Source organism: Apteryx mantelli, chromosome Z (assembly GCF_036417845.1).
Source record: "Apteryx mantelli isolate bAptMan1 chromosome Z, bAptMan1.hap1, whole genome shotgun sequence".
In the NCBI taxonomy this organism is placed as follows: Eukaryota; Metazoa; Chordata; class Aves; order Apterygiformes; family Apterygidae; genus Apteryx; species Apteryx mantelli.
The window spans coordinates 8,341,473-8,356,252 of NC_090020.1; the positions used below are offsets into that span (position 1 = coordinate 8,341,473).

The 14,780-nt window shown below is 39.3% G+C and overlaps 1 protein-coding gene across 1 annotated transcript in view; it reads left to right on the forward strand.

The window, feature by feature from the left end:
• The window catches only part of PGM5 (phosphoglucomutase 5), a 73,737-nt gene extending 61,454 nt beyond the window's left edge, over positions 1 to 12,283 (forward strand). The window contains exons 10-11 of the mRNA XM_067316129.1: positions 734 to 868; positions 10,721 to 12,283. Coding sequence (XP_067172230.1) covers positions 734 to 868; positions 10,721 to 10,810 — 225 coding nt within the window. The 3' untranslated portion in view covers positions 10,811 to 12,283. The remainder of the gene's footprint in view (positions 1 to 733; positions 869 to 10,720) is intronic.
• The last annotated feature ends 2,497 nt before the right edge of the window (positions 12,284 to 14,780 follow it).

Consider the following 14,780-nt stretch of genomic DNA (forward strand, 5'->3'; position numbering starts at 1 on the left):
CTCCATGTAGAGACAGTGTATTGACTCTGGATCCAAGTATGTGATCTGTGGAAGAATGTGTACATATATAGAGTAGAAGAGGGTGCAAGAGGAAAGAAAAAGGAGATTAAGATGGGAGCAAGGAGCACATTTCATGGTGAATTGAAAATAAATCCTTTTTATTCTACACACAGCTTAATGTGCATTGATTACTGTACTTTAACACTGTAAGTTAAGTTTCCTGAGTTGTGCTACAGACTTGTGTTGAAATCTTTGTAACTAGATCTTGATGCATGGTCCAGGAGGAGAAGGCACTCCTGGACTGTGGTCCTGGAGGAAAAGGAACTGGTGCTGTCCCTTGTGTTCGCTACTGATGACAGTTTTGTGATCCTGGCATCCTGTAACTATTTCTCAGACCACTGATACTCATTGATCTTATAGCTGTTTCTCAGGCCATTGACTTTGTGCTGTGCCACTGAGTTTTCAATGAAATCTCAAAACAAAGCAGCTAAAGCAGAAAAAACACCAGTAATAAGGTTCTTGTTATGAGAAACGTGAAGGAAAACATGAGAATCTTTCTAGTCTTCGGAAAGGAAATAAGGATAATAAGTTGCACTAAGTCACAAAAGAAGAACTAAATCCAAATCACTCTTCCTTTCACTTTTTATTTTATTTTTATTTTAGAGCAGTGAACTGTGATTTGTAAAGGTGCTGCTACCTCACATATATGCTGCTCTTTTTTCTTTCCCTGTAGGGACTGCGGATTGTTTTTTCAGATGCTTCCAGGCTCATCTTCAGAATGAGCGCTTCTAGCCATGTGCGAGCTACTCTCCGGATCTATGCAGAGAGTTATGAGAAGGATCCTAGCCAACATGACAAGGAACCGCAGGTAATGCAATAACGTTGTAGTAAGACCTGCAAAAATAGGTGCTTCGTACTTGTTGTGAAGTCAGGGCTCTCCAGCAGATGCCTGCAGAGGTGTTAAGTACACTATTGCGTATTTTCTTATTGAATGCTAAAGGCAGACTGTATTGAACAGTGTGCCAGAACTGCTAAACGTGCACAGGAAGCATCAGTAGACCTTGGTTTGGGTTGGGAAAGCTTCTTCTTGATCCTCTATAGAGAAAATGAGAGACTGGAACGTTTACAGTAGTTATAATGATGCAGATTCAAACTCTAGAAGGATGTTTTGGAAATCTGCATGTAGGATCTTCAAACCAGTGAGGGCCATCCATGTAGAGGGCCAAGACATAAAGAGAAAAGCAGTGCCATGCATGTATTCATGCCTCCAGGCAGCTGTGGAAAATATGATACACACAGAAAGCCCATTTTTGCTTTAAAAAACAAAAATGTCATTGGTTAAAGTGAAATGCCGGAATGACTGTGACATCTCCATCACCAAGTATTGCCTGAACTTTGAATGATTATTTTGGCTTTACTCAAGTCTTTTAATGCTATCTTTTCATAGATAGGTAATTTCTTAAATTCCCATCATGGGAGTCCTAAGCAAGATTAGGACCTTAAGATGTACTGTCACTTGGCCTGATTGATAGCACAAGTATGCTGTCATTCATTGTCTGCAAGAACAGCCATAGGAGTCCTTTTCAATCTGAAGTGTTTTACAGATCTCGTTAGGAGTATGATCACACAAATAGATGCATTACCGCAACTGAGGGGCTGATAACATCTGGATTGGGCTGGATAAGAAACAAGCATGTGGAGTTGGGAGGATGAAGATAGAACTATTTTAACCCAATTTATTAGATCATAAAACACAGGGCTGCAGATGTAACCTCCAGCTCAGGAAGTCTGTAGCAAGGGATTGCGGGATGCTTGCAGAGTGTGCTGGGGAAGTGTTGCACACTTGCCCTGTTCTTGTACTCTTTCCCTAAGCATCTGCTGTGCCACGCTGAGACGGGATACTGGGCTAGCTTGACCCATTTTGTGCTGTTGGTAGTAGCAGTGATGCTTCAGGCGCTTTGAGTGCAGTTCCAGGGTTTGTGGAGAGGAAAGTGCTTCTGCGTTCTGCTCCTCAGCTTTTTGTCTACTTTTCTTCTTTTCACTCTATTCAGAACCATTCAGTGCACTGTGTTAGCCTGAGGCTTGTAGGGCCAGACGTGCATTGCTTCGTGTTTGCTGTCCATAGCTCCTCTGTGGAGAAGTTCATCTTCCAGACTCAGGAGTGCTAATCCAGCCGTGACAGGGTGTCCGCCTTGTTCCCAGTGTTCCCTTCTGCTTCTGTCCCCTCCAGCCTGCTCCTGTCATAATCTTCGTTCAGTGCTTCAGAGCAGTAGCTAGCATAGGCTCAGTTCTGCCCTACCTACGTCTGTATGACTACCAGACACTTGGGACATTAGGATGTTTTCTTTGCAGAAGAGGCTGAAGGTTAATTTTATGATTTCCTCCAGAGGTACTGTTAGAGCAAACTCATGAGTTTCTGAAAAACTGCTGGAGGAGACATCCACCCCCTCTGCTTTTAACTGCTGGAATGGGGAGGAAGATACTTCTTCACACCTCAGATCAGTAGAGTGTTCTCTGCATTTTATTCATTTGAAGTGAGTCAATAGGTAACACACTTCCTCTGCAATAGCAATAGCTACATACCTTCCTCTTTTATCAGAAGAAACACTCACCCTTGTTTACTGTGTTTATGAGCAATTTTACTAAGCATGTGAATGTAGACTTTTTAAGGCAGAACCAGCAGTTTTAATATATCTTTGTGTAATATCTAACACAATGGGACATTAAGGGCTTAGATACCTCAGTGATAAGTGCTGGAGAGTTTGAATTTTGGTCTTTTAAGAGAAACCGTGCTATTTCTAATTTTTTGCTCATTTTTGCAAGTGCTGCAATCTGAGTTATAGATCAATATTACAAAAACATAACTAATCTTCAAGCAGGTTGCCTGGGGGTCGCTGAGTTAAGGAGTCCCAGGGATTCCTACCCTAGGAAATATGGCTGCCAGAGCCTAAGCAACGTAGGGATTCCTTGTAAGGGAGGCATTTGCAGCAATCTGAGAATTATGTCATATCCATAACCAGTCTATTTCCTAAAAAGAGTGAGGTAGAGAGCAAGTTTCAGTACTTCAGTATGAGCAGATACCTTAAATAATTCATAATATAAATTGTATTTTCACTCCTTAAATTTTTACTACTCAGATATTTTCCACTGAAAAAACACTATCACAACATGAGGTACAACAAAAGAAGACTCAGGATGTTTCATGAAAAAAAAAAAGCAGGATAAACATTTGGCTTATAGTAAAACAAACAAAAAATCTGTAGTTTGAAGTCTCATGCAGCTGTGTGATCTTGACTGGAATGCAAATGCAAAATCTCTGAAACATAAATGCTGTGAAATGCATTTGAGCCCCAGCTAAATGTTTGACATTGGTTTTTCATCAGAGTTGCATGGTAAACTTAGCAAGTTTCTTTTTTGTCATTGAACAATTGTGTGCCAATCATGTAAAAGTGCTTCCATTTCTCCAGAAGTTTTGCAAATTCCATTCCTGCAAGTATGGTGTATTCACTTTATTTGTTATTTCTTAAAGTAACAATTTGCATGTTTTTTAGATAGGATACACACAATGTGAAGTCTCTAGCAGGAAAAAAAGAACCATTTTAAGCAATTTTAATGTGTTTCTGTGCGTCCAAGTTGTCACATGATTTAGACAGCTATTGCTAACAGGGTAATAAATGTATTTTGACCAAGGAAGAACACTGCTGCAACCCCATTCACTCCTGCAGGTCAAATTTTGTTATAGCACAAACTGCTTACCATCTACAGCCAGGCTGAATACAAACACTGTTTAAACATGGTTCTTTGCCTATGTTGGCAAGGCATAGACGAAAAGAAAGTAAGTCACTGGAGGATACAGACTAACAGTTCATCTCCACTCTGGACACATACAAGAGGTTTGTGGTGGACTTACAGTAATGTGATATATGACACAAAAAGTATGGTCTGAACATGCTTCCTGACTAATGAGTCCCAAGAAAAAATAGGTTTCCACAAAATGATTTATTGCCCAAAGCTGTATGAAATTCACTAGCAAACAGTAAAACATATACTTCCAATATTCATCTAGTTAAGCTTTGACCATTTAATTACAAATGAGAAAGCATGTCTTATAATGGAATCCTTTCTGTAAAAGTGAGTTGTTCTACATTATTTTTTATAACATATGTAATATGAGAAAAGGGACCTACTGGCAGAGTTTAGGTTTATGTGTCTTTTAAAGAAATCTACAATCAATGTCTCATATTTAAAACTTGTTTTTTAAATAATTGGAAACTTGCAGCTGTTCTCAGTGAATTTTCAAGCTATGAAGAGGTTGGACTGAGAGAACAGAGGTTATCTCTACAAAAAATGGGGGGGAAATGCCTGTGCTGCCCTGCTATTGCATTTCATCTCTGTTTTAAACAGATTGGCTAGAGGGATGTGCATCAAGTCCACGGCAAGGTCTTGTGACCTCCCCAGCAAGCCGGTCCATGTCAGCGAGCGGCAAGAGCAGAGCTGCTCCTCACGGGGTTGGGAGCAAGGCACCGAGAGCAGCTACAGTGCAGGCAGTGCCCTCGCTGACCAGGGCACAGTGCCACGGCATCTGCCTGAGCCGGCGGAGCACGGTGCTGGTCTCAGGGTCCATGGGCATTCCCTGACAAGGCGAGCAGGTGGTCAGGTCCAGGGTCCCTCCAGGAGCAGCTGCAGGCAGAGCCCGGGAGACAGCTGAAAGCATAAAGTATATACTTTATATACCATATATAAAGTTCTTATGTTTGGGATAAATGCCCGTTTTTGTTTAAGTGTAATTAGACAGATGACTGCATGTAACTTCTGTATCATTGCACTCTGCCCGGGACAGCCAAGCAGGAATAATTCCGTTTCTTCCATACTTTGTATAACATAAACCAAGATATAAAATTATTTTTTGCTTGCTTGCTTAAGTGAGCATTTGGTTGCTTCTGCTTGCTGAACCACCTTCTTCCAGCACCGTTTTTCATTATTTACATAGACTCTTGAAGAAGAATGCTTTGCATTACTCCATGTTTCTGCCCAGTCACAATTCGAGTTGATACTAAAGACAAAGGGCCAAAATACCTTGAGATATCATTTTGCCCATTACAAGCAAGAAATCTTTCTGTCTCGGTAGAGAGCTCATTTTCATAAGAAATTACAGAGCCATTTTGTAGAATCATTATGGTTAGTTAGTTTGAGTGTGTCCACATCAGCATCCGGATTTTCTTCCTTTCCTTTCAGATCAAGCCTTTTCCAATTTAATCAGCCAATTACTCAGCAGTTTTCAAGCTTTTCTAGTTTGTTTCTCTTCTCCTTTGACAGTTCTGCTGCTGATGGTGAATCTTCCGCAGATGAGCAGGAATCTAAAACACACCTCAGATGTGCATGCTGTCAGTGCTAAAAGACCAGTATGTCATTATGGCACTTCATGAGATACGTGTAAACTGAGACTATTGCTAAGACAACATGTACAAGTACATTTTTACTAAAAAAACTAAAAGGTTTTACTGTTGGGAGAGTGCTAGCTGTAGGCCCTACCCCAGTTCAATACCCGACAGCAATCCTGACATATTTTAAAGTACTGTCGGGACTGCTCAAACCTGTAACTTTTAATTTTGGCCCCAGGGAGCCATTCATGCAACTGAGCAATGAGACCAGTACTCGATGAGGCTCTCCTCATACTTTGCTGTGCATCAGTGCTGTATAGCCCTGCACAGGTCTTAGAGGAACAGCTGATTTGCAGGCCTCATTGCCTTTAAGTGTACGTTTTCCTCTGAAATACTACAGCTTCAATAACTACATTCTCATAACTAGATAGAAGCAGATATGGAAGAACTAGAACTAGAGAGAAGTAAAGATAAGAAGAGCCTTTTGTTCCGATTTATTTGTAGGCCAAATAAAATGGGCGGATTGATAAACAGTAGTTATTAATGAATGTAAGTGCCACCAAAATCTTATTAACTGTGTGACAGGTAGTACTAAAATTAGTAATACTTTCCATGTAGGTTAAATTAAGCATAGCCAATTGCTTGATCAACAACATGAAAGACCAATCAATAAGTGACAGTAGTGAAATGTGCCAATAATTAGAAGTCCAAGGTCATAGATAAATGTGAGTAGCAGTGTTTTCTGGCTGTTGAATAATCAGTTGAAGGAAATTGGCAGAAGCAGCTTCATGGCTGGCTAGATGATAAGGATTGGTTATTCTTTTTTCCCTGACCAGTTTAGTACTTCCTATAAGTTGATATGAATAGGAGTAAAAATCGGTAGCGATAAAGAAAGATGCACACCATCTGTGCAAAGTAAATTAAAGACAATTTGCTGTAAACATTTTAAAATTGCATAGCTTATAGTGGTGATGCAATCTAGTTCTGAGCAGGCTAAAATAAAGTCTTTAACACAATGTCCAAGCCTTTTTTAAAACTAGAATGTTCCTCTTTCTTAGAAAGGGAAAACACACTCTGTTGATGCCTCTTATGAGTGGTTTCTGTGTATTACTGAAAATGTTGCTTTCTAGTTAACCTAGAAGATTTTAGGAAAGAGACAACTTCTTTGGCTTTTACCAGTCAAATAGGCAACTTTATAGCAATTTCAGCAAGTTTATTTCTTTATTATTCAGTGGAAGTAAGCAAGCTTTTATCTGAAGCCTTGTACCATTATGCACTGGCACGTTTCTTTTTCTAAATTTTATTGAGTTATTAGTTGTGCTAAATTTAACACAGATGGAAAAGCTAGAGATTAGTGGATTGGGCATGAAGTACCAGAATAAGAGTTTATTGACCTTTAGGTTCATTTATAGCTTCATTTTATAGATCGCCTCATTGTTCCCTAGATACAGATCCCAACAGATGTCTAATATCTCCTTGTCCTTTGCCTCGCTACCTGGGTGTATCATTGAACTTGGATAAGATTTGAACAGGACGTTTTGTATAGAAAGACCAAAAAAGAAATGACTCATTATGCAGAATTGTTTTGAATTGTTTCAGTGGTGGAAACAACGTTTCCTTAAAAACGTTATTGTGCTGCTTTTGCAGGGGTAGTGTCATGGAAACACTGCAGTGAATAAATTAGACTGTTCTGAATATGGACTAATCAATCAGCTCTATTTACAGTATCTTATTATTCATTACTTGAATTGCAATTGCAATGAAGAGGTGCTGCCATAGTCCTAGACAGTCTGTTTCAGGTGGTCTCTAAATGGGACGCAGTGGATCACAAATGCTGTAAACTACTTTTCCTGAAGGCAAAATTGACCTAGATGCTAGTTAACTACAGAATCATTGGGTAAACAGCAGCCAAATATAGATTCTGCAGCAAGAGTTGTTTTTTCTGTTTTTGTCCTAAAAGGCACTTGATTTAAAAAAAAATCATTGAGCTAAAAAAGTATCATAATCACCAAAGGACTGAGTTTCCAAAACATAATTCTAATGGCAAGTAACAGAGGGAAAAGCAAACCGGTTCTGAGGAGGAGATTAGTGAGTATGTAAAAGGGGTTATATTTTAATATGTTTCTATGAAGTGATTGTTTATGATACAAATTTCTCCAAGACCAGGGAACTGGAATCAATAAAGCAGAAATCTTTTTGCTCAATATGATGTAAAGGGATAAAATTACATCTTTCTATATGGCTCTATTAAGATACTCTTACAGTACTTAAGCACAAGTGCAGTTCACTACTCCCTCTTAGTTTCTTCTGAAGTATGGGGTCTTTTAGCATGGTTATGGTTGACTATTAAAACATATGGTATAGTTCAAAGAGTTCATATAAAGTTTTGCCTTTAATGTTAAAATTCATAAGGTTTTCTTTAAGGGGAAGTGGGATATGGGGATTTCCATCTGTTTGATCTCTCTTATGTAACACAGTATGTTCATGCTATTCAAATAATTTGGCTTCTGATTCTGCACAAAGCCATACAATGAACAACTTTAAACCAGCTGAAAATAGAAAAAGAATAGTTTGTTTTTCTATTACATTAGAAAAATAAATCAGGTGACAGTAATTATAAAATATTTCAAGAATCAACCCAGATTTGTTGCAAGGATAGATTGTTGCAAGCACTGCTGAATTTACATTTTCTTCTCCTTTTCACCACCCACATGCACCCTCCTCTTTATTGCTAAGGGCAGAACAGCTGCTAAGGCTGGAACAGCTGACCTTTGCTAGCGTTTCTTTTGAGTTAGCGGGCAGACCTTGCAGGACTGCGGAGATGTCAGTTCCCTTTGCCCGAACAGTGAACGTATCTCTTCATTGCGGTAAAGGGAAGAACTCCAGTGCCATGGCTGTTACGGACCGAGTCGGTTTGTTCCACAAGCAACCAGGTTATCCACGTTTCTTAGATCTTCTAGGCCTGATGACTGTAGCATAAAGTTTACAAAAGACTTCTGCTTTTTTGGAATGCAAGATCCCGTAGGCATCCATGTACTAGGTAGGCACACTGAGCTGTGTATTTAGCTATCTCAACTTAAGCCCTGATGGAGATATGGGTATGGTGCCAGACAGTGTGCATAGTCCTGTATGACGTTATTGCTGAGCTCACTTTCCAGTTGTTTTGGTCCATTCTTTATGTCTTCCATCATAGGAGTGTTGCTTTGAAAGTGTGTTGGTTTGACTTTTAAAGCACATTATGTCCAAAGTTGCTTCTAATAGGAAAGGCCACTGAGACATGTTTGAGGGATTCCTCCCTCTCTTCTCCCTTTCTTTTTCTCTCCCTTAGTTCATGTGAAACTGATTTTGCTGCCCGTGTTGAGAAAGGGTAAGAGCAGCTATAGGCAGTTGCATGAAGCAAGGGAAAAAGGCATGGGAGCAGGGAGAGGTAAGAAGGCAAGGAGTTATTTCTCAATTCCTTTGTGTCCCTTCTTGCTGGATTTAGAGCTGTCTCAGTTTCCCTCGCCTCTGAACAGCCTTCTGTATAACATTTAAAGGTTGAAGAAAAGCAGGACTGAGAATGAATTTAAGTGTTAGGAGAGAAAGGAATTTCTAGCCCATGCCTGAAACTTCAAAACTTACCATTACTTATACAACAACAATAGCACGACCTAGGCCCTATATTCCTTGGTAACTTCAAAGCAATCTGCAAACGTGATTACTCTTAGTGCTACCTTAATCAATTGGAACACTACTATAAATCATCTTTAATTTATAGTAAATCTGATCAAAGGGCAGCTGAAGAGATAGACTTTGGGATTTGATGGCAGTATTTAAAAAGGGAAGATGCAAAGATGGAAAGCACTTGGCAGATTTACTATCTTGGCAGAGCTCCAGATATTAAACTATAGCCCTTCTCTGAGGACTCCTTGCTGTGCTAACGCACTTGTTTATCTCTCTTTAACTTAGAGGTATTAACTATTGTTTCAGGAAGGTGAATTCTACTAGAATAGGGTTTATTGTGCCAGCTTTGCTTAGAGATCTGTAGCTAGGCTTGCACATCTCTCCTGAAATAATTAGAGTCCAAAGTGTCATTCTGATTATTAGTAAATCAGAAGCCTTAAAACCTATATAACGGCAAGACAAAGTTTAGCTGACTGATGCTGGATCTTTGATCCCAGCATGACATTCTTCGAACTGCTGGCTAACTTGGATAGCTTCCATTACCTTTCTCTGTGATCCCAGAAGACAAGGAGCAAATGAGTTAGGGCTTAATATTTTACAAATATCAATGTATAGACACATAATTGGTCCTGTGTTCTTAGTGTTCCACCCTGTTCATTCACTTAGGTACATTTTAAGCTGAGAAGAGCCTGTAATGACACACATTGGCAGGATGCTGTATGCAAAACTCAGAACTATACTATAAGAGAAGACAGAACAAAAGTTGGAGAACTGTAGAAGATAGTTGTAATTATCTGACGTTTTCATTAAAATACTTTGAATCCTATTTTGAGGCTACTGTCACTCTTGGAGCTTTTGTTGCTTTATCTTTTCCAAATCAGTTCTGCAGCACTCTTTTCATTGATGGATCTGTTGTGGCAACTTGTTTTTGAGGCTTACACTGAACTGACAAAAGAGGATTTAAGACCTATGGAAAATATCCATGCCTAAACTATATGAAACTCACCTACACTTGGTTTTCCTAACAAGACTGAAATTCAGTGTAGACTGAGTAAGAGACTAGCTTTCCAAGCAAGTCTGGACAGATTATGATTTTGTGTCAGAACTGAATCAGTTTTTGATTAAAGTTGTCAAGTTGTAGCATAAGTGAAACTACCACTTTCACACAGTAGATTTTCACAAGGTTTTCCTTGATGTACAGATGTTATTCTTCCACCTAGACTGGGAAAAATATCTGTCTAAAGCCAAACCCCAGACACCTCCTGAGCTTTTAACCCACAGGCAGGTACATTAGAGACCTGAGCCTTTGGTAAACAGGCTGCTGCATGGGGCAAATCTTGTCTGTGAACGTGGCTAGATGAAAGGTAGTTGGATCAAATTTTCTTGCAAGGTCACAGAGAGGAAAAAGGCTACACGAGCCAGGAGGGAATGATATTCCTCTCACAGCTCCAGTACTGAGTATTCCCAAGCAAAGGGCTTTTGATACTTCTTTGCCATGTGTTAGATATTTCCATGTTTGATGTATTTCCTGGTATGAATGATTATCCTTACCAGCTACTTAGTTTGAGATATAATTTCTATAGCCTAGTTATAGCCTTAAGAAGGGGGATTTATATGTATATGGTGTTTGTTATTTTTTCTTCCTTATGTAATTCATTGTATCTCTTCTTTTCTAGGCTGTGCTGAGTCCTCTTATAGCAATTGCACTGAAAATATCTCAGATCCATGAGAGGACGGGGCGAAAGGGACCCACTGTCATCACCTGAAGCCACAAAGGATCATTAAACCAGGGCCAAAAGAGGAACAGCAAGGAAGAGACCTTGCTGAAACATGTTAGCTGTTTGTGCCTTGTATGATTTTAAAAGTTTTCTTGGGGATAGAGGGAGGGTGGGAAGAAAAATTCAATATAATATTGAGCATATTCAGTTGCATTGATCTCCAAAGACAGTAGTGCATTGATTTTTGTGTTATACCTGCAATAACTTTCTTTCAGATAACAAAATAACCAAAAAAAGGCCTTAACTCTCAAATGTTGTCAACAGCATGACAGAAAGGGTGAATTGCTTCTTTTTGAAAGCTATGATAAATGTTGGGGAGTTTTTAATTAGGGAGAGAGGGAGAGGGGTTGCAAAGCAAAGACACATTTGGTGAATATTCATGGGGATTCTTGTCACCTTCTTGTTGGTTTACAAAGACATGTACAAAGCATGTCTGAGGCCTAAGGGCTGCATAATAAGCTTCGCAAGGGTGTATTATTTCCTAAGCTGACGCCACTCCTCTCCTGTCTACACCTTTGCTCACAGAGACACGCTGGCAGCAGTGTTGTGTACACACTTGCATTTGCTCCCAAAGAAAAGGGTCATCCCTCATTTTTTTTTCACCCCTGCTTTGAAAGCATATCAATGTGCCTTGTGCCTTTAGATTTTCCTGATTTTAACTCTTTTTTTCCTCCAAAGGGAGGCAGTTGTGCTGTAGAAGCTGAATGTGTCCCTCCGGCAATATGCTGGGTGGGGAACTTCAGCTGTCTTTTGCAATATTCCTCGTGTCAGCAGACCATATCGGTGCTTACTATGCTTGAAAGGTAACCACTGCGAGTTCAGTCATTTTTCATAACAGAGTTTTTGTGGAAATTTTTAAAATCTTTGGAATACTCAAGTTCCACTTAGCACAAATGAGTGTATAGTGAAGGCAGAATGAAAATGAACACTAATGAATTATTCACCAGCTGGACTCAGCTTCTCTTAGGTTCTTTATAATAGTGAATCAAGGAACAAAAAGTTGGGGAGTGCAAAGGGAGAAGAGATGACCCAGCATAAATCGGAGAAGGATACGGAGGATATGGACACCAGTGTTTTTCTGCTTATGAAATGATACTGCAGTTCTAGCTACAGTACTTTGCTCTGAACAAGAACACAAACACTATATGCATGTGACTGGTTTGAAAGTTTTGCTTCCTTGGGAACAGTGTGGTCACTTGTTGTATCATTTGTCAAGGTGGCTTTGTGCAACTTGCCTCTTTGCAGTGTGTTTCAATTCATTGCAGTTGTTGAAATTTTAGTGCAATTTAGATAATATTGCAGTGAAGGAAATTGTTTTCATTTCTTTCAACACTTCTGTCAAAAATTGCTATGACATTTAGTACATAATAAAGTGGAATGCTGTATTTCTGTCTTAATACGTAATTGCTGAGAAGACACACGGCACTTTCGAGCATCCTAATAAAACTGCCTTTAATACAATTATATTATCTACTTAATTGACTCTAAACAGATGAGACACTAATGTTTTCACATAGTATTCCACTTTACCATTAGGTGTTCTCACATGCCAGAAAAGTGCTTAAGGTTTCAGTGCTTTTTATATAGATTTTTTGGAGAAGACCTCTACTTTCTCACACGATTTGGACATCTACTTTTGAATTTAAGACTACTCATCTTTACAGAAAGCTTGTTTACCTAGGAGTAATAATCTTTTTTTTTTCCTATAGATCATATTCCTCTAGGTGCAGGATAGTCATAACTGTAGGGGATTACACAAAGTCAAACATAAACTTGTGCTGGATTATAACCCTTTAATTCAAATTAGTGCCATGCGTAAATGAACGTTCTGAAATGGACAGCCCAAGAATTTCCAAAATCTCTTACAAGTTCGCTGGTAATGAAACGTTTTTGATCGCCTGGTGATCTGATCACCTAGTGTGAAGAAGGTCTAGTTATGATACCAAGCATTGCATTTGCCGAGCTTAATGTGGGACTTGCATTCTCAGTATGTTTTGCTTTTCAAAATCTAAGTGTCTTTCAAGATGCAATGGGAAGACTCGTGAAGAACAAATCAGAACTGTCAAAGAGTATATCAGTGCTTTTATCAGCAAGTCACTATTTCTGATACTGCAAACAGTCAGTTTGTTGTGTTCAGGGAGGACAGTAGCCATAATCTCATTAAATGTGCTGGATGCACCAAGATGTTTTAGTTACTAACACAAGAGGTCAATATTTGGACGTTCAAGATGTGAGTGAAAAGAGCAACATACATCAGTTTATACAAAGATGCAAGGCTCCCAAAAACAGAGCACATTTCAAGCAGAGGGAAAACTATTATTAATACTGTTTTTCGTATCACAGTGTCTAGGAGCTGTGACAGAGACCCAGACTCTTTTCCTGCTATTGGCAGATTAGGAGTTTTATCAAGTCTGGAAGTTGCAAGGTTCCCACACAGTTCAGCTGTGATTACACTAGTATTTACAGTCCCTCTATTTCCCAAAATTTGGGTTTTTCTGTACCCAATGATACCAAGACATATTCCCAGCATGCAGAGGAAGAAAAAGAACAAAGATGAATTCCCAGAGACCAAAGAGAGTGATAGCGATATCAAGGAGCTTTAGCAGAGGACTGAGCAAGATGGGGCTTGGATAGGTCCCAGGAACAAAGAAAGAGGCAGCAAGTGGTGGAGAGGATAGGAACATAAAGGATAAATTGCTGTATTCAGCTGAAAAGGGAGGATAATGAGGAGCAGATGAAAGAATGCTAATATAATAGCACGACGATGGGTCTGACAGCTAGAAAAAGAGAAAAAGGAAGTAAAAGTAAGAAGGTGGCATAGTTTAAGAAAGATTTAATAATGTGCAATGTTAAAGAAAATTAAACAAGCCTGGATGTTACTGTGTTTAGCTATGTCCTACTGTCCATAGTTTTTATATTCCAATCTCACCTATTTATTGAGAGTGTAATGTAGTAACTGCCTTCATCATTTAAAATAAATACTAAGTGAATCTGGGGGGAAATAAACCCAAACTTGGGGTAATATGTAAGGGTGTTCTGATGTAACTTTCCATAACAGTTTACAAAAGTGCAGTAGCTGACACCAAATTACTGAAAACAGTACAAGAGTGTAGTTATGCGAAGGTGACTAGGGGCAACAAACTGTTTGGAATAGTCTCAAGTGTGGAGCACGATGATAAGCTTTTTACCGCACAGACCTCTAACTTCAGCATCATGTGGCTTCAGCTAAATCACAAAATATCAGCAAATTCACCTGTCAACACAGCTATATGGATATTACTGACGTTTTCTTTTGGGAAGAATGCTCTTCTGTAAGAAAGGTAGTGGCAGAGTGAGAAGTACATTGTGTCTGAAGACAATTTGGAAGGCAATAGCACTCACCTAAAAGTACCTGATCTGCTCTGAAGCCTTATTTTGAATTGTTCAGGTCCCTTAGGAAAAAGAAAATTCCTTTTAATCTAAAGCTTTCAGTGGCTATCCATGCCAAAGATGAATTTATGCTAGCAGGTGTGAGCAACACACACCATTTAAAAGCTTTAAGATTGTTGACATTTTTGAGCTGATCGCCCACACCATTTTCCATTAAGCTCATAACCACATAGTTACTCTAGCTGAAAAAGCAAACTGAGAAACAAACTGAATTAAGTAAAATATTTAGGCCTTAACCTGAAATTCCTCCCTATCTTAAGAACCTTCATGTCTCAAATGCTTCCTTGCGTATGGCTGACTGAAGACACAGTATCTTCAGTTTCACATTTCTGGATCCATTAAGCACTCACAACACCTGCAGAAGACTGGAGCTGAGAAGGGGCACAGCAGGACTGCTGTGGGAGGGAGCACAGGAAGATGGTTTTAGCTCTTCCTGGCTGTCCATTAACTATGTGGAGAGAGTCTCATTCCCTATAGCAACCCAGTCCAAGAACAACCTTCCAAGTGCCTTAAGCAAATGTCTAAAAGA